Source organism: Haemaphysalis longicornis, unplaced genomic scaffold (assembly GCF_048455015.1).
Source record: "Haemaphysalis longicornis isolate Haplotype H1 unplaced genomic scaffold, Haemaphysalis longicornis Haplotype H1 scaffold_7, whole genome shotgun sequence".
NCBI classification, from domain to species: domain Eukaryota; kingdom Metazoa; phylum Arthropoda; class Arachnida; order Ixodida; family Ixodidae; genus Haemaphysalis; species Haemaphysalis longicornis.
In genome coordinates this window covers 34,377,580-34,395,670 of record NW_027526422.1, presented here as the reverse complement: position 1 = coordinate 34,395,670, position 18,091 = coordinate 34,377,580, and the positions used below count along the sequence as shown (strand labels likewise).

Below are 18,091 nucleotides of genomic sequence, written 5' to 3'. Positions count from 1 at the left end.
ATCGTGAATAGAAAAGTGAATAGTATATGGAAAGTTTCAGCCATGTGGGAATCAATGAGGTTAACCTATACAAGCAGCCTACCGACCTACTGAGATCAATTGCCGAATTATCAATGTGAACGTTCCAAGAGATTTTCCTGAAACCAGACACCCAAAAATATTTGTTGCTTTTCTTGTGTTAGTTTAACACCTCCAAAAATAATCTCAACGCCATAATTTTTTGGCTTATTGATAGGAGCAAAGATTATGTATTTAGTTTTATCAGTGTGTAGTTGGAGCTTATTTAAGGTTAGCCATTTGGATACCTAACTGATTTAAGTACGTATTGACCTTGTTTTCCAGCTCAGAAAGACTACGGGCCGTAAAGAAAATGTTAGTATCATCAGCGTACATAATGACTTTAGGTGTATAGGGACCGGGCAGCTGGACGGGTGGCGCCACCACTCGGCGCTCCCCTAGTCAGTGAAATGAGCCGGTGCATTGGACTACACAGCCTCCCGTTGTTTTTGTCGTGTTTGCTTCGGTGCTTTGAATGTTTTGGTGGTGTTGTGAACGTATATGGGCGGTGAAACAAAGTCTAGACAGATGTGTTGGGTTCTTAAATGTAGTAATGACTACGTAAACTTGTCGGACGCTTCTAAAGTTGGGTATCGGCTGCAATGGCATGAGCGCTTTTTGCAGCGATGTGCGCTTGGCTGCACCCGTTCTGAGTACGAATAAAGCTACTATTAGTAGTATTATTTTATTCTTGAATGCACTAACGGCTACGCAAACTTATTGGACGCTTGTAAGGTTGGGAATGGGCTACATTGACACGAGCGCTTTTTGCAGCGCTCTGCGCCTGGCTCCGCGCGATCTGAGTAGGAATAAAACTATTAGGAATATTATTATTCATTTCTACCACTTTAAATTATCTTCACTGGTTTCAATGACTACGGTTTCCACGCCAGCCTTAGCGCTGGGATACCTCGATACGTGTGCTTTAAATAGAAAGGCACCTGCATACGAGATGGATTAGCGTGTAGCCGTAGAAATGTTGCGGTAGTTTACACTTTCTGTAACCGTGAGCTTTGTACCTTCGGTTTTGGTGAGCGACACTGTGACAGCATGGGAGCCTGAAAGCCGAAGTGGAAAACCCACGTTTCTGGTGGTCGTTTTATCAAGAGCCAACGTTATTCACCAACTCAACAGCACAAGCTACAAACCACCCCTCCTCCCCTTCCCGTTTTACCCCCTGGCTGGCACCGATAGTTAAAAAATGTGGCAGTGTTAACGTCAGCCGGTGTTTTTTAATGCTTAAGTATTCTTTACAGAGTACCTAAAAAATCGTGTGATGCCTGGTGAAGACACCAAAAACGCGCGATTGCCTCAAATATGGGTGCATGAGCCCGAGTCCTCCACCACAGACACATTTTCGACACACTGGAAAAAGTTTAGATTTGGAGAGGGGGCATGGAAGTTCAAAATTAAACAGCAAAGTCATCTAATGATTATGATGTTTGAACACAAAGCTTTCTTCGTGCGAAATCGAATGGGAAATGGTCAAAGTCAAAGACGCTGCGACCAAAAGACCAAACTGCGTGCTGGTCAAATTCGACGCTTAACTAGTCAAAGTTTAAATCCAGAAGGCAACCAAGGAAACCCATACGATAGAGCTTTGCGACAAACCATCACCGTCGTTAGACGGAGGTGTGCATGATTTTTCAAGCGTAGGTGGCAGCTTGTAAAGCGACCGCATAGGGAGCCTACATGCGCCGCGCCTTCGTCGTTGGCGCGGCGTATGTAGGCTCTACAATGGCTCTACAGGTTTCGGGCACCCTCCTGTCTTGCGTCCTTCAGTCACGCAGGAATTGGTTTTTGAAAAACCATTTACCAACTAGCCAGAAACCATTGCAATTCTTGTAAAACAATGCTTCTCCACGGCAAGCAATAACATTCTACTATCATGCGGTATTTATTCTATCAACGATTCCCGATGACTGTAGTAAGAATATTTCTGTGAAATTAAGCACGTTTCAGCCGTAGGTAATGAAGATACGGAAGCGTCATCCGTCACAATTTCAGTTTTGAGGTAAATCCCCGAAGACACCCTCCTACTTTGTCTTTCGCTTGTGCACGACTTCGGCGCCGTTTCGTCATCAACTGCCAAAGGCCTGCGCCGCAGCATTCCTAGATCGGTTGCGCACACCGGCTTTGTGGGATCATTTAGCGGGTATATACTCCTCGATTCGCAAAACTGCATGCAGGCATGAAAAAATTGCATGAAGCAACGAACTTTCACTTCCAGCTTGACTTCCAGCTTGGCGCATTGAGCGTCGTCTGCTATTTGTAAATACTGAGTATGGGCGTAAATAACACACATGGCATACCTTGTAAACGTCACATCCACACTGAAGATTTACCGATCTGAAAAATGCACGTGTGGTTACGTTCGCTTTGCAAGCCGCACCGCAGAAAAATGACAGAAAGCCATGCACAACTATGCGCTGACCGCCACCAGCATTCCACTGACGAGCGGTTCGCCACGGGCGGCGCTGTTCGCTGAAACGACGGTGGTGCCATACAACGGCCGCCCGGTCCCTATACGCCTCGAGCGCGGCCTGTAGGGGCGCCACTGAAATCCCCCTAGCGGCCCGTTTCGAAAGCAGGCGCGGGAGTCCGCGTCCGGCTCCCCAGTGCCGCCGCTGCTTTTGCGGCACGTTCACGCCAGAGATTTACCGTTTGCGGGCGTTTGATCAGTGCTTATCAGTGCTTATGTGGAGCAGTCACTCTGTTCGCAAATAAGGTGTGTTTACGAGAGTATAAATGTTTCTGGCGCGACCTTAGTGTGGTATATTCAATCTGTATAAGCGCCAGGTGTGTGTCAGAGGCCAGCGTCGCGGAACCGGCGTATGATGGAGCCGATTGTAGTTACACTGACCTGAATTTACTAGCAGTGTCTCCGTAACCACCGGGTCCTCAGATGTTCATGATACGGCTATACGCTACGATTTAAATCGGTTTTGTTCGCAATCAGCGGAGCACTCATACCTGACAGCACGCCAGTTACGTTTGCCAATAATATACCTCAGATATTGATCACCACCATTTACAAGCCAGTCTGTGTTAATTTCAGGAATATTCAACAAAAGTACGATGGACAATGCATAATTATACTCGGGGATCAGCACACGACAGAGCCGCCTTTTCTTGAGGTGAGCGCCCGCAAACATTCATCTGCTATAGATATATCCTCTGCGAGCAGCACGGAGACGGGCTTAGAATATAATCCGCGTCCGCGACTAATCCTTCTTCGAAATATCGTCATATGGCACAGGGAGCCTGCAGAATAAAGCAGAAACTGAAATCAGAGGGCCTTATCACATATACCACATGTGCACTCTTCCAACGACACCTTTCATCGCTTGTTGAACAGCCTACCCTGTATACTTCCAAAGATGCGTCCGCCGTACGATCAGCTGTTCGTTGAAGTAGAAAAACAAAAGGAAAGTGAACGCGAGATTTGTGTGTGATTACTAAAACGTTCATTGCTTGATTCCGCTCCTCATTTGTACACAGCGTCCCCCTCCCCTCCCCTTCCCCCCCCCCCCCCCCCCCCCGATGTCTCACGAAATAGCGGTGCATTTCGCGTATAGTTGGTCTAGTGAACCCTACCTGGCTTAAGTTTCGACGAACGTCTTTAGCATGTCAGAAGCTGCACTGTGTGGTTTTTTTTTTTCATTTTTCATTTATTTTAATTCCGCACTTGCACAGCATTTATTTTTCCGTGCTTTCATTAACTTGTCTTCGTTCTTGCTATATGGCATGTGTGCGCACATATTTAACGACGCACAGGCTTGGAATATACTTAACATTTTCGCAGGATTTATATCTTATAAATGGCATAAGTTATTGTCCTGGATTGGTTAATCACATCCACGAAACATATTTTTCTGCGACGTATATATTCGAAACGAAGCCGCATTCGTTGTCCACGCAGCAAAATAAAGCCAACCTCTCATTGTGCCAGTATCAGGTCTAAACGAGGCGACAGCAGAATTTATTTGTGCCTGATGTTTTGGAGGTGACAGGGGTGATGCGTTGCTGCCGTCGCCGACGCCCGGAAGAGCGGCGACGAAGCGCGCAGAACCGTGTCCCCGGGTAGCTCTTGCAGGCGATCGCGTACTCTACGAAGACGCAGCTGCTTTTTAAGTGACCTAAACGTACTCTTTGCCTATAGACGTCACCATAACAAGTTTTTTTAGGGCGCGGAAAGGCGAAAAGAAACGAAACAGAACCAAAACACGGCACGAGCCCCTATCAGCCACGCAGCGCAAATCCCGTCAACACCGCGGAGAAGCGGCGGCAGGCGGCGCAGCGATCGCGAAGCTCGAGGCGTATAAGGTATGCTACAAAAGTCGTTCACATAAATTAAAAATAGCAAAGGTCCAAGGATAGAGCCCTGGGGTACGCCTATTATCGCTTTGATTTGGCGTGCTACCTGTCTATTAACTAAACGAAACATTCACGGTACCATGTTTCCTTGGAGGAAGACAGCGTTTACTTTTTTTTTCTTTTTCTGACGGTCAGGTTGTATGCACTTCAGTCGGGTTCCGTGCTGTCCGAACCTTTTCAATGAGAGAGTGAGAGATAAAAAATAAATCTTTATTTGTCGAGCAGAGGCTGATGTCATGGGCCTCGCCCCGTGAAAGACATCCCTAGTTCGGGATTCCTAGGCTTCAACGGGCTGTCCTCGCTCGGGTCACCAGGAGGAGGAGAAGGAAAAACTTTATTTTGAGCCTGGTGATGTGGGAGTGGTCCCTCAGTCCAGGAGGCCATGGGACGACCATGCTGTCTGAACCCTGGACACCAGGGGTTGCTGAGCATCCAAGCCGGTGCTGGTCGTCAGGTTCTCCCACAGCCCAGGGAGGGGAAGGGAAGTGGTTGAGCTGGGTGTCCGGGTCGGCTAGCAAGAGAACACTGCTCAAATGTGGGGTTGGGAAGTGGGGTAAAATCTGGGGTGCGTTGGCTGCCCACGCAGGGTGCAGGGCGGAGGAGAGGGTGTTGGGTGGGGAAGATGAGGGGGAGACGGGTGGGATTGGTTAGGTGTTCGTCCGGAGGCGCCGCCAGGTTGTAGCTTCCTCGATGGAGGTGGAGGAGGAGAAAAATTTTAACAATGAGATCAAGCTGGTAAGTGGACAAGGTCCTCAGTCCAGGACTCCGTTGGTGCGGCCTGCAGTCTTTGCCCTTTCAGCGAGTCAAAGCTCCTTACTTAGGTCCGAGCTGGCAAGTTCACTCCCCCATTGCTCGTATGTAGGATTAGGAATTGGTGCAAGGTCTGGGTTTGAAGGGAATGTCCAAACGATACGGTAGAGTGGTTCTCGATTGTCACAGTGTCGGCATAGAGGTTTTATATTGCAGGGTGAATGGCGTGGAGCCGTGTGGGGTGCGGACATGTGTTTGGATTTGTCGGAGGGTGGCCTCTTGTTCTTTTGTTAACTTATCCGCCGCGGCGGCAGCAAGGTGCGTCGTGTGAGCATGTAATGTTGGATGATGTCGTTGTATGTGATGAGTGAGTGACTTGTCCTCTCATCGTCCTCTTGCGCTGCCCGCGGCGTGCAATATCCCGGCCGTGAGCGTGAGCCGCTGCATTGCCGCGAAGGGATGAATGGGCAGGCGTCCAGATGATCTTGACGGCTCATTCAGGAGGGTTTGGCGCCAGTGTTTTAAGAGCTTTCTTGGAAATCCTTCCGACTGTGTACTTTCGACACGCTGCTTGCGAGTCTGATAATTATCTCGTCTTGGGTCTGGGCTATGGCTAGTGCGAGCGCCGCTTCTTCCGCTTCGAGGATGGTAGCCTGGCGAAAAGAGGCGCCAGTGTGGTGGTGGTAGCCTGCTGCGAGTTTATCGGTAATTGGTAAGCGTCTCCGACTAGCCAGTATGTGGATTGGGTTGGTCCTGTGCGGGTGGGGATCGCGAGCAGCAGCGTGGGCCGCTTCACTGCCGGGGATGGCGGCGTGTCCGGGGGCCTATGACGATGGGGATATCAGGAAGGGTCTAACAGTTAGTGAGGATGCTCAGGGCGAAGTCCTGTAGCCAGAAACATTTTCGATTGCAGAATGAGTGAGTGAGTGAGTGAGTGAGTGAGTGAGTGAGTGAGTGAGTGAGTGAGTGAGTGAGTGAGTGAGTGAGTGAGTGAGTGAGTGAGTGAGTGAGTGAGTGAGTGAGTGAGTGAGTGAGTGAGTGAGTGAGTGAGTGAGTGTGCGTGCGTGCGTGCGCGCGCTTGCGAGATGAGAATAAAACAACGGTATCTTATCAAATGATAAGTTCCGAAAATTCGGCGTTCAAAAAATTCTGTTTGGGCAGTGATCGGCTCGTGTCCTACAGGGACATCACTCATCATTACAGGCTAGAGCGGGCCCGCTTATCTCCAACTCATCCTACCCTCGAGTAAATGGTAATCCGTGGCTTCGCGACTTCTGAAAACGAACTCGACGTGCCCCGGCCAACACGGCTGTGTACGCGCGCAACATTCGAAATAGTTTCACCGGTTTAAAGGCAGGGCAGACCTGGCCCGCATGCCATGGGCCTGTCGCAACATCACTGCTGCAGAACAACGGGAGACCGTATTACTTAGCTCCTGCCCAGCGGATCAAGTCTGGGTCATTCAGCTGGCCGAAGGCGGTGCTATCCCCGGGGCTCTCGGCCGACGTCGAGGATTACTGGCTGTCACACAATAAGGGTATTTCTCCGTGTGTGTGGGCTCGAATCTCGCACTGGGGTCAGTTTTTAGCCCATTTTAAGTCGGCGATATCCAGCATGGTGCGAAACACCGTTGGACGCACACGTACTGCATGCTAAAACAACCTATAATATACTGAAAAACGGTTACTTACAAAAAAAAATGTCTACGAAAGGTTTGGGACACTCATGATTTAAAAAAAAAAAAACTTGGAAATGTCTGGCTCCCACCCAGGCCGTTACAATTGGAACCAGCGACTGTACGTCAAAGCCACGTGAACGGTGTCGGCGAGTCGTCTTTAGCAGTTGTCAAAACAGCGCCTTTTTTAACTGCTTCGAGAAGGGAGGGTAAAAAGAATCTCAGTGATAATGCTAGAAGCAAACAAGTTAGACGGCGCTAGGTTCTTGCAGGGAATGCCAGTGTTGCACCGTTTAGGAAACGAACGTCAACTGAGATAAATTTTCGAACATCGTCCCCACGTGAGACACTGTTTTTACGAGACGTGTGGTTCATTTGTACGTTCCGTGGACGTGCTTTTGTCACTAACAACGTAAGTAGACAGCGAACCTGTGCGTCATACGTAGTGCAACGAACAAGCGACCACCGTATAGGTAACGGTTGTCTGATATGACCCGATGCAGGTATTCTAGCTTTTTGTCTAACGTTGGGGATAAAAAAAGGAATACCGAGTGATCATGTTTTGTGTGCACAAAATAATGGACATGAAATAGACTTTTGATGTGGGTCTAGTCATGCCACACTCATCTAGTGTAACTGATTTACGGATGGCTGCTTGGCGGTTCTCTTCCGCGGACATTAAAGGGACCCCGAAAAGCTTTGTGAAGGTGGCAATCAAATGCATTCAGGTGGTAGAACACATAACGGGGGATTTTTGAGCCAAGTGTGAGCCCCATACGTTGTACAGATAATTTGTAAACAATTTTTGAAGATCGCCTTTCTCAGCCGATGAGCGCGACGCCGCAGCGAGCCGACCGCGGCTGACGCAACGGCGACCGCGGGTGACGCAACGGCGACCGCGGGTGACGCAACGGCGAAGGCGCCCCCTGATTCGCCCAATCGCCGGCAAGGTCGGCCGCCGGCGGCGTCACTGCCATTGGCTTCCGGCTGCTCTTCCTCCTTCCTGCGCGATCCCGAGGCAAAGGCGGCAAAGGCGGGTCCGCAGTGATTGACGCGAGCCTAGGCGCAGAAATGTAGCTAGCTGCTTTGAAGGAGGCAGAGAGGGAGGAGGAGTCGATCGGCAAGTGGGGAAAGGTGCATTTAATTGCTTCTGGCGCAGCTAATACTGAATGTAGATCAATAATTCCAACGGCATTGCATCGCAATATTGGTGCTACGTGACAATACAGGCCTTTTGTAACTTTTACAGAAGGCTTTTCTGGGTCCCTTTAAGTACATGAGGCAAGCGCCCCCCCCCCCCCCCCCGGTATCGCCGCCGAAGTATAACCGGTTAATACCCTATCGTAAAATAAATGAATAGGCCAAATGGCAAGCGGGATTTTGACCACCAGAGGGTGTAGATGAAATAAATGGGAAAAGCTACTCAGCGACCAACAGCCAAGAATACGGGCCGGGTGAGAACCCCCTGATTTTTCCTGGGATGCAGCGGAAAGGGTTGGGAGCAGCGGAAGGGAAAGGGAACAGGGACAAGGGCAGGGCGACGGGCTGCGGCAAAGGCGAGTGTTCGTTTCCTTCGTCCTCGATCTCTTTCAGCTTCGAGCCAGCCTCGCATATTTTCCCGTGGCGCGTTCTCCTGCCTCCCATTTCTAAGTTCCCTTCACGCAAACTCTGTGGTCCAGCTTGGCAGGTACACGTCTCAAATATGACCTATCCGCACACAGATGCCACTTTTGTTATTTGCTTTTTTGGGAAATAAAGGTGTTTCTCTTTCTCTCGCTTTTCCCATTTTCCTCCTGGCCTAGATTCCCTTTCTGGCGAGTTCTCTGCTGATCCTAGTTGTGCTGCTAATTTTGTTTTCTCCTCGCCGGAATTTCGAGCTTTCTTGCGACAGCTCGATCGGTTCCCGTCCCTTCAATATGTGGCAACATGCTGTTATATGAATCACGACGTTACAGTAATCAGTGTCGCATAGTTCAAGGCAATAAATTCTTTGGATATTGCTGCGCCGACTGCTGCACTCACTTAGACGTTCGGCTTGAGTGCAGCGGCTTACTGTTCTCACCGATCGGCTATCTCATGTTATCGACGCCATTGCCGGGCACTATTTCGCAGCTAGCTTAATTCTCCACGTATGGTAAAAAACTACAGCCTTCACCATGTACGCAGTGTTCTGGAATAGCGGCTGTTATGACGTCGGTGTCAGCTAAGAGTTTTAGCTGGCCGTTCGGTCCGCTCCGCTCCCGGCGGCCCGCTCAGCTCAACCGGAGCGGCAGCTGCTCGCGGCCAAGTGCGTCACGCACTTAGACTTAGTCACGCATGCGCAATGGCGGCCCCGCAATTGCTATCGGAGCGGAGGGGACCGCCAAAAACGGCCAGCTAAAATTCATGTATTTCTCCCAGCGCGTTCAGCAACCGAGATTGCCGGAACATTACAATGAAGCTTCCGTTCGGGCGAAATCGATGCCATGTCTACTTTCCCATTCCACAAGCCGGTGAAGCTCCCGCAGGAGCTGGGCCATGAGGTCGGCTCATGAGTACGACCCGGCTTATGAGCCGACCATGAGCCGGGATTGTTCCTGCTTTTTTAAAGAGAAGCTTTCTTTGCCTCACTGGTGGCGTTGAACGCGAAAACGCAGTGCAGAAAAGCCAAATTTAGGCGATGGGAGGGGTCGTGATGATGATTATGGTGATGATGCAACGCGAAGCTCAGAAAAAAGCGCACTGCGGGAAAGCCAACTTTTTTTTTTTTGACGATGGTTTGATTTTTATTGGCGGAAAGCCGACACGGGCAAAGAGCGCCAAACACAAAGTTATTTGATGAGGAGAGAACACGAAATAAAATCAGTTTAAAACTATGAGTACGGCTGGTGTAAAGGGCCAGGGTGAAGAACAAGAGTGGTTAAAAAATAAATAAGGTGGCTGGTGTATAGGACCAGGGGTAAAACTATGGGTGGTATGAGATGAGTTGTAAAAAGTGAACTTCTGATAGGAACTCAAAGGTGCGCTGAACAGAAAACATGGCATCGTCTCCTAAGAAGTATGACGGGTGTGGTGGAATATGTCGTGTGTGTAGTTGTGGGAAGTGTTTGCGTAGTGTAATGTCGAGTGCCTTACATTGTATAAGGATGTGGATCACGGATAGGGCCTCTCCGCACCTGCTGCACAGAGGTCTTGGAGATCCAGTGAGCAGGTGCGAGTGCGTTGCGTGCGTGTGCCCTATCCGTACTCTAGCCAAGGCGACTTCTATGTATCTGTTGCGTGTATCGGAGGTGTACGGTCCCAAGTGTGGTTTTATTACGTGTAACTTGTTGTCTGCCTGTTCACTCCAATGTGTTTGCCATGTTTTGCGAAGTTGTTGTTTGATGTGTGGCTTCACGTCGGTGTAGGGTAATGTGGTTATGTCTACTGCATTCGAGAGTGTAGCAGCAGCGGCCATTCGATCCGCGGCTTCGTTCCCTGCTATACCACAGTGGCCAGGGACCCAGCAAAGGACGAGTTCAAATTTGTGGACATACACCGACATAATACCTCTGATGATAAGATTTACAACGTGATTTTTTGAAGACTTTGTTGATGACAATGCCCGCACAACACTGAGGAAATCTGTATAGATAATGGATTGTGGGGTGTGGCTTTGGAGTATATGATTAACAACAAGAAGTACACCATAAGCCTCTGCCGTAAAGATACTTGTATTACTGTTAAGAGTTCTAGTGACACTAAGGCCGGGCCCATGCGCCGCGCAGGACACAGAGGTGGCAGTTCTAGAGGCGTCCGTATAAAATTCAGAACACTCATACTTCTGCTGCAAATACAAGAAGTGCTGCAGGATTGCAGATGTGGGAGCTCGGTTTTTATCTATATGTGTGAAAGATGTGTCGCATGATACAGGGCGGAGATGCCATGGTGCTATAAAATCTGTTAGAGAACTTTGGATTGTATCTAAAAAGGAGACAGCAAGCTCTGACGCTTCCTCTCTAGCTCTGTAAGAGAAGGGCACAGAGAACGATGGTCGATTTAAAAGGAGTTCAGTCATGGATGTATCATGAAAAACTGATTTAGAAGGATGGTGTGGCATGGATGAAATTTTAAAAGCATAAAAAAGATCTGTGTATGCTCGCTGACGTTGTAGGTTCCATCTGTTGCACTCCACATAGAGGCTTTCGACCGGGCTAGTGCGGAAGGCGCCACACGCCAGGCGGAGCCCGAGATGGAGCACTGGGTCCAGCATTTTGAGTCCAACTTTTTTTTAAATAAATAAAAAAAACTTATACATTCGGTTTCCACAAAGGCACATCAAGCGCCTTTAGAAAAAAAAAAAGCTGTGGCTTAGCTCGGCTATGCCAGCAGGATATACGTACCGTGAGCTAAAGTTCAGCTGGTTATTCTTAGGTTTCCTGGTTGTCTAGAATTAGCTGATTATCATGCTTACTGCTGCTAAAACGATTTCCAATCCCATCCAAACCAGTCCAATCCAGTCCAGTCCAGTCACTGCTCCTTGCGCATGCACAGCACGGCTCTCCAGGAGCCACGCGAAGCGGCTATCAAGCGGCTCCGGCGCAGCGCCAGACTTGGCTACTGTGCAACGGAGGCGCACAGCTGGGCACGCGCCGGCGCCAGTGCGTCTGCCGCAGCTATGACGTCACTCCTCTGGAATGCGCAGACCGGGGAATGTGCAGACCCAATTCTCTACACACCCGTACTCCAATAGGATTGGATTCCAATCCAATCCAATCCAATTCAATCCAATTTAACCCAACCCAATCCAAATTAATCCAATTCAATTCAATGCTCCTGGCGCTTGCGCAGCACCGCCTTTCAAGGTCCACGCGAAACTGCTCAACCTCGGCCAGTGTAGCTTACGCGACAAAAAAAAGAAGAAAAAAAAGCGCTTCCCGTGGTCGGAATTGAACTAGGTCTCTCGCTTTATGAAGGCGACGTCTGCCGCCATTTGTGATTGCGCCATTCCGACGCGGTTGAATCGGTTTGGATTTTGGACGTTGACTTTTACTCAGGTTGCATGGGAGAAAGCTTCGCGTCTAAACCATCTCTCTCTCAGAGGATTTGATTTTTCACGACATTGTTCCACTTCTGCAGGCTATAATTCCATGGAGAAATCTCTACTGCACATGGTACGATTGTTTCCTGACAAAAGTGGCACTGGCAGTGTAGCTGGAGTTAAAGCCCCTTAATCGACTCTTCAATGCGATGCATGCCCCGTCCACGCAGAAAGCGCTGCAGTAGCAGTAGTAACTTTATTTTGCCCAAAAGTTGTGGTGATTGCACCCCTGAGCTGTTCGCTCAGTCATCTAGACAGCGGGGCTCCCGGTGATTTGGGAGCTCGGTCGCTCGGTGTTTTCAGCCAACTGGGCGAGGGCTTCTTGCACGTGGGGAGCTGGGCAGCCTCTCACTCTGTTAAGGATGATATGTTATGAAGGATGGGATGATTTCTTCTACGTGATGCGGGTATTAATGGACATGACCAAATGATGTGGTGAAGTGATGCTCGTTCCACAGAACAGAAGGGGCAAGTGTCCTTATATTCGCCAGGATATATGATGGACATGGGATGTGGAGTGGGGAATGATAATGTTTGGAGCTGCCTGAGAAGGACTGCATGCCTTCGACTGAGCGATGTATGGAATGATATAGGTAGGGTATGTCCGAGAGAAGGGCCGGAAGGTCCCTCATGGTGAGGTTAAACAAGAAAGGTGACAGTACCGATCCTTGGGGCGTTCCTAGGCTACCCAGTTTAATGGTGTCAAATTGGATGTTTCCGAAATGAAGGGTGAGTATACGAGATGAGAGGAACAATTTAATGTAGTTGTACGTGCGCTCCCCAAAGCCGTTCTTGTTCACCATCTGTAGTATATGAGTGTCGCACAGTGTCGAAGGCTTTGGAGATATCTAAGCCGAGGACAACCTTAGTTGTGTGCTTTGGCGCGTACGTCGAATCCAAAATGTGATGTTGTAGTTGCAACATGGTAAAACAACAGCGCTTTCTGGAGCCGTAGCTACAGAAAGCGCTGCATTCTTCTCCCTTGCTCCCCCAGTTATGCTTCCTGTACACGAAACCGAAACTACTTTTTAATTTCATCAAAGGTATTGAAAAAATACGCTTCAGCAGTAGATTTACAAGAAATTTGGTTGTAAGCAAGTTATTTGCACATGCATCGCAAGTAGTAATACAAAAAAACGTAGTGCAGAAGTTGTCGAGAAAGGCAGGCAAGCAGCAGCAGCGCAGCAGCAACAGCAGTGTGACCGGCATCATCAAAGATGGCTGGCGAAGGCAGCTTGTTCGTCGACTCTACTGCGGGAGAAAACTCTATTCCGTGCAAAAATGAGCCGCCAGCGCCTGTTTACTGCTGGAAAGACATCACAGAAGAATTTCGGGAAGCAACCAAGGAGCTGGAACTGGGTGAGCTCGTTCACGACGAAATGTTTACGCTTTTCGAAGCCATGTCCGCTATCGAGATGATGGACCCGAAAATGGACGCGGGAATGATGTGCAACTTTGGCAACAAGAAAGTAATGAATTTCGACCAAGCACTGGCTGCAAACATGCTGAAGATAGCCGACCTCACCCCGGCGGAGCACATCGGCATCATAGACTCGACGCTGGCCTGCCTGGTAACGTGGCTGGAAGGCCATTCCCTCGCGCAGACCGTGTTCACCAACCTGTACCTCCACAAGCCGCACCAGATCGAGGACAAAGTGATGAAAGCGTTCTCGATATGCGTCCTCAAGATGGTCGACATGATCAAGAACTTTGTCACCAAGGCTGCCGTGTTCGAGGAGGAAGATTTTCAGCCGGTTGTGTACGGTTTCAAGCTCGCCTGGGACGTCGCCGAAGTGCGGGCCGCAGGAATGATGAAGGAGGTAGAAGACGAGCTCTCGAGGAAGGTGAAGGCTACCCGTTTGAAGCCTGGCGAAGAGTACGACTTGGCGCAGCTGGAGTGCCACGAACAGAACATGGCGGTCTACTCGAGGATCAAGTTCTGCCGCTTCTTTCAGCAGGCTCTCATCGTGTTCAACAAGAAAGGCAGTGAGGGCGTCGAAGAAGTTGAACGTCTCTTGCAGCAGTGCCTCGAAGTGTTGCCCGTTCTGCGCCGAACCATCGCGCTTGGAGTGCAGCCCGACCCCAACGCGGAGGGGACCAACCGCGCCGACTACCCGACCGTGATGGGCTTCGAGCCGCTGGTGAACCAGCGCCTGTTGCCTCCCACTTTTCCGCGCTACACGAAGATCAAGCCCCGGGAGGACACCATGGACTACCTCGAGGCCCTGATCGGCCGCCTTCGACACGTTTGCCGCATTGTCGACTGCACGTCGTTTCACTCGGCTGTGGACTTCCTCGGCGAGTTCAGCAAGACGTGGCCTTGTGTTCTGTCCAGGTATACTCTTTTTTGTACTTGGCATCACTCGATGCAAGGGTGTCTATTTTTTAAGATTCCCAATTTCTGTTTTCCGTGTGTTCTCTTTCCTTCGTTTTCCCCTGCTTGGGTCAAAAGTATCGTAACGCCTGTCATCGTCGCAAACCAAGTTAAGTGCTTGTTAATTTGGCAAATTTCGAAGGAGCCTTTTGGTTTAAATGAGCCGACGACGAAGCACTTTGAATTAGCACAAAACATGACAATGAGGCAAGCATTACTTTTTGTGTACTCGTCAGGTACAGTCAAAAGCTTTATTGCAGTGAACGTGAAAGTGTGTGTCGCTTGGCACATGCAGAGTTGTCTAGCGATGGGTTGGTGCACTTCCATACTTTGTATTTCTGGTGTACCCACTATCACTTGGTTTTTAATCACGATAGCTGCAAATTGTCGCAGCAAAGGCATGTGCAGATCAGGCACTCTTTACCAAGCCACAAAAGTCACTGAATACTATCAAAACATGTTTTTTGCTGCCCAAATGGGCAATGAAAAAAGCTTTATTTTCACACCCTCAATTTCCAGGTGGCGTGATGTAACTAACGCAGCTGGCAACCGCGTGATGAAACGCTTCAGGGAGTTTGTCCGCTAAACACACTAACTGCAAGTGTGCAGCAGTGTTCTACCAGAGTGCTTTCCTGCTCCTGTGTTTACTGTCATAAAGCTTTTGACTGTACTTGTGCTTCGTTTCTAGGTCTTTATAATCGTCGACTGCCAACATGCCCAACAAGTGAATTTATATTTAGTGTTGTAAGCCCAAATGTTAACGGACAAATGTAAAATTCCTGTAAAAATTTGCATGTGTAGTTATATTTTCGTATCTCAGGGAAAAAGAAATGCAGAAGAAAATCAAACCTCTGGGTTGCAAACCAAATAGTATAGAGAAAAATAAATACAGAAGAATATCAAAGCTCTGGGTTGTAAACCAAATAGTATTTGGAAAATATAACATTCTGTAAAAATTGGAGTAACAGTACTGAAGAATATCCTATCATACACAAACTGTTTGTTTCTTCAATAGCAGTGTGCTTTGCAAGAAAAAGAAGATTCTAGATGAGTATTTCTGATCTGAAAAAATTTATTAAAGCTCTGTAAATTGTGTGCCATTTGTAAAGCAATGACAAATTCTCTCCTTGGGCAGAATAACCAGTTTGTTGCAGAAACGCCAATTGCCAAAATGATGTTGGCATTATGCAAATGAGGCACGATGCTACCAAGACCGACAAGATGTCTGAGCCACCTGCTAAATAGAACAAAACCTGCCAGGAGAGAAAAGGGTTTAAAGTCACAATACACGCAGACACGAGAAGAAACAAACGAGACAGACAAGACACTCTGTCTCGTTTGTTTCTTCTTGTGCCCATGTCTTTTGCACCTCTGAACGTTTTTCACTCACGTTGAACCAACTGGCCCACATCAAGCTTTTACTGCATCTCAAGAATGTGAAAATACGCACCAATCTCAGTTTGCCGTCCAAACTTAAGTCTGGTATCATTGTTATCACACTTGTTGCTGTTTGTCAGAAAAATCAACTGTAAGCAGAAATGGATTGCAGGAGTTTTTTCCCTTCCTCTAACTACGTAGTGTTAACCAACCAGAGTGTCCACCTCGGGCATCTGCTAACTGAACGTGTGTCCCCCCCCAGGTCTGTGGTGCAGCTCTTGTACCTGTCCTGCCCGGGCAAGGTCCTGGGCAACCTAAGCATGGTAGAGGTGCTGAAGGACTCGATCCGCTCCTTCATCCGGCCGCCCGTGCTCTCGCAGCGGGGCAACAACGCCCTGGGCAACCACCCGCACGCCCGCGAGCTGGTCGAGGCCTTCCTGGCCCACTGCGTGCGGCCCTTCACCTCCATGGTGCACATCAGCGGCCACAACCGGGCGCGGCAGCGCGACAAGCTGACCCACCTGCTCGAGGAGCTGGCCGTGCTGCAGGACGAGGCCGACCGGCTGGACACGGTCCTGCACAGCATCGCCCTCAAGGCGGACTCCTCCTCCTCTCCGGCCCCTCCCCCTCCACAGCAGCAGCTGGCCTGCTTCACCACGTGGGTGTTGCACCACGTGCTGCGCACCATGATCCGCTACCTGCTGTCAGGCTTTGAGCTGGAGCTGTACTCGGCGCACGAGTACGGCTACATCTACTGGTACCTCTACGAGTTCCTCTATGGCTGGATGATCTCGGCGCTGTCACGCGCCGACGCCTTCCTCGTGGAGCAGGAGGCCCGGGCAGAGCAGCTGCGCACGGGGCGCCCCGTCAAGAAGGGCAGGCGCCGAAAGAAGCCCTGCCCGCACAGCAGAGAGATCTTTGTCAGCCAGGCCTACCAGAACCTGTGTGGCGGATACTACAAGACCCTGGCGGGCTTCACCCTGGATGGCAAGCTGCGCAGGCCTTGCCCGGAGTTCGACAAGGAGAAGGTACGCCGGCGTGCAGTGGCACATTTCGGGTTGGCCCTGTTGTATACCGGGAATTACTTTAGACATAGTGAACGTAGTTTGGCCGAGATGGTGACCACTCGGAATAGCTGGGCGCGGAACATTGCACACGTGACTACCCTGCACTAGGCGCCTGCAAGGGATGTGGCACCACCCATCATCGCACCCAGAACTGTTCTTTCCTGTCATGCCTGTCTTCTGGAATTCGTTTGCAACCACAAAACGAAACTGGAATCAATTCACGAACACAACAGACTCCACCTCTGCAGGGAGGGTGTAGCTTTTGCTTAGAACCAGTGGGACGCTGACGATTCGCACAGACGTGTTCACAGATTGTTTTAAATGTGCACAAGTACGAAGCCGTTTTCTGCTTGATGTGATGGGCAGAGTGTGGGTGCAAAGCAAAACGGGAGGCAATATATAAATTACATTCACGAAACATTTAGAACAGCTTAATCTGTGTGATATTAAACTTAGTCTCTTCATACCTCACCAAGTTCATTTTGGCACTCTCAAGTGATGTTACTTTTAAGACTTGCACAGTGGGTTGGATCATTTTGTAACATTTAAAGGGGTTATGCAGACAAGAGTGGCACTGCAAAGTTGGCGAAGCGATATTCTGTTCCAAGATGGGTTCATGCCCAGCACTTCTGGTGTGATGCAAAACGTTAAACGGAGCGCGTTAGTATGCCGCACCCTGCTACCAAACCACTTTTAGTTAGAAAAATAATGCCCACAATTAAGCTAAGAGAACATTTTTTACAACAAGAATTCTGGGTCGTGGAAAAAGCATTGGCATTGCCGGGGCTTGGACCCGGGGCGTTCGTTCCAAAACCCACGTTTCTTCCTCTAGGTTGCTGATGCAGAAAAGCAGAGCTCTTTTAGCAGTTGCATAAAAGGAATAGATGGAGTGTTCCAAGTGGAACAGTAGATGGCGCTTGTTGCACACAGGAAGGACCGGGCTTGTACCTGCTAAAGAACAGAATCTGGCGTCGGAAATCAATGTTGTGCCTATTGACGTCATGAATTGAATTTGTTTCAAAAAGTCTTGTTCCGTTCGCAGTGTGATGCCAATAGTGCAGCTAGACGTGTCATCCCCAGCAAGATGGAAACTGAATGAAATTGCGCAAAATGATCCATCCAGCCACCAGCACAAGTTCACTTGTTTGATGGCTGGCAAGAGCAGCTGCATTGCTATAGCAGAGAAACGTGGTGGGCATTGCTATAGCAGAGAAACGTGGTGGAACTGCTTATTTACATTGTTTTAACTGCATTTTAAAATACTTCGAGATACAAAGAATGGCTCTGGCTTCTAAAACGTTCAAAACGTTAAATGTGTTTTCAAGTACTAACAAGTTTTTACTAAAAAAAAAAAG

At 49.1% G+C, this 18,091-nt stretch overlaps 1 protein-coding gene across 1 annotated transcript; it reads left to right on the top strand.

Annotated features, from left to right (window-relative positions):
* The first annotated feature begins 13,106 nt into the window (after positions 1-13,106).
* Positions 13,107-16,859, top strand: Naa35 (N-alpha-acetyltransferase 35). Its single transcript, XM_077676674.1, has 2 exons — positions 13,107-14,253; positions 15,932-16,859. Exons 1-2 carry the CDS (start codon positions 13,136-13,138, stop codon positions 16,842-16,844), a joined length of 2,031 nt encoding a protein of 676 aa, XP_077532800.1. The 5' UTR covers positions 13,107-13,135; the 3' UTR covers positions 16,845-16,859.
* Positions 16,860-18,091: the final 1,232 nt, after the last annotated feature.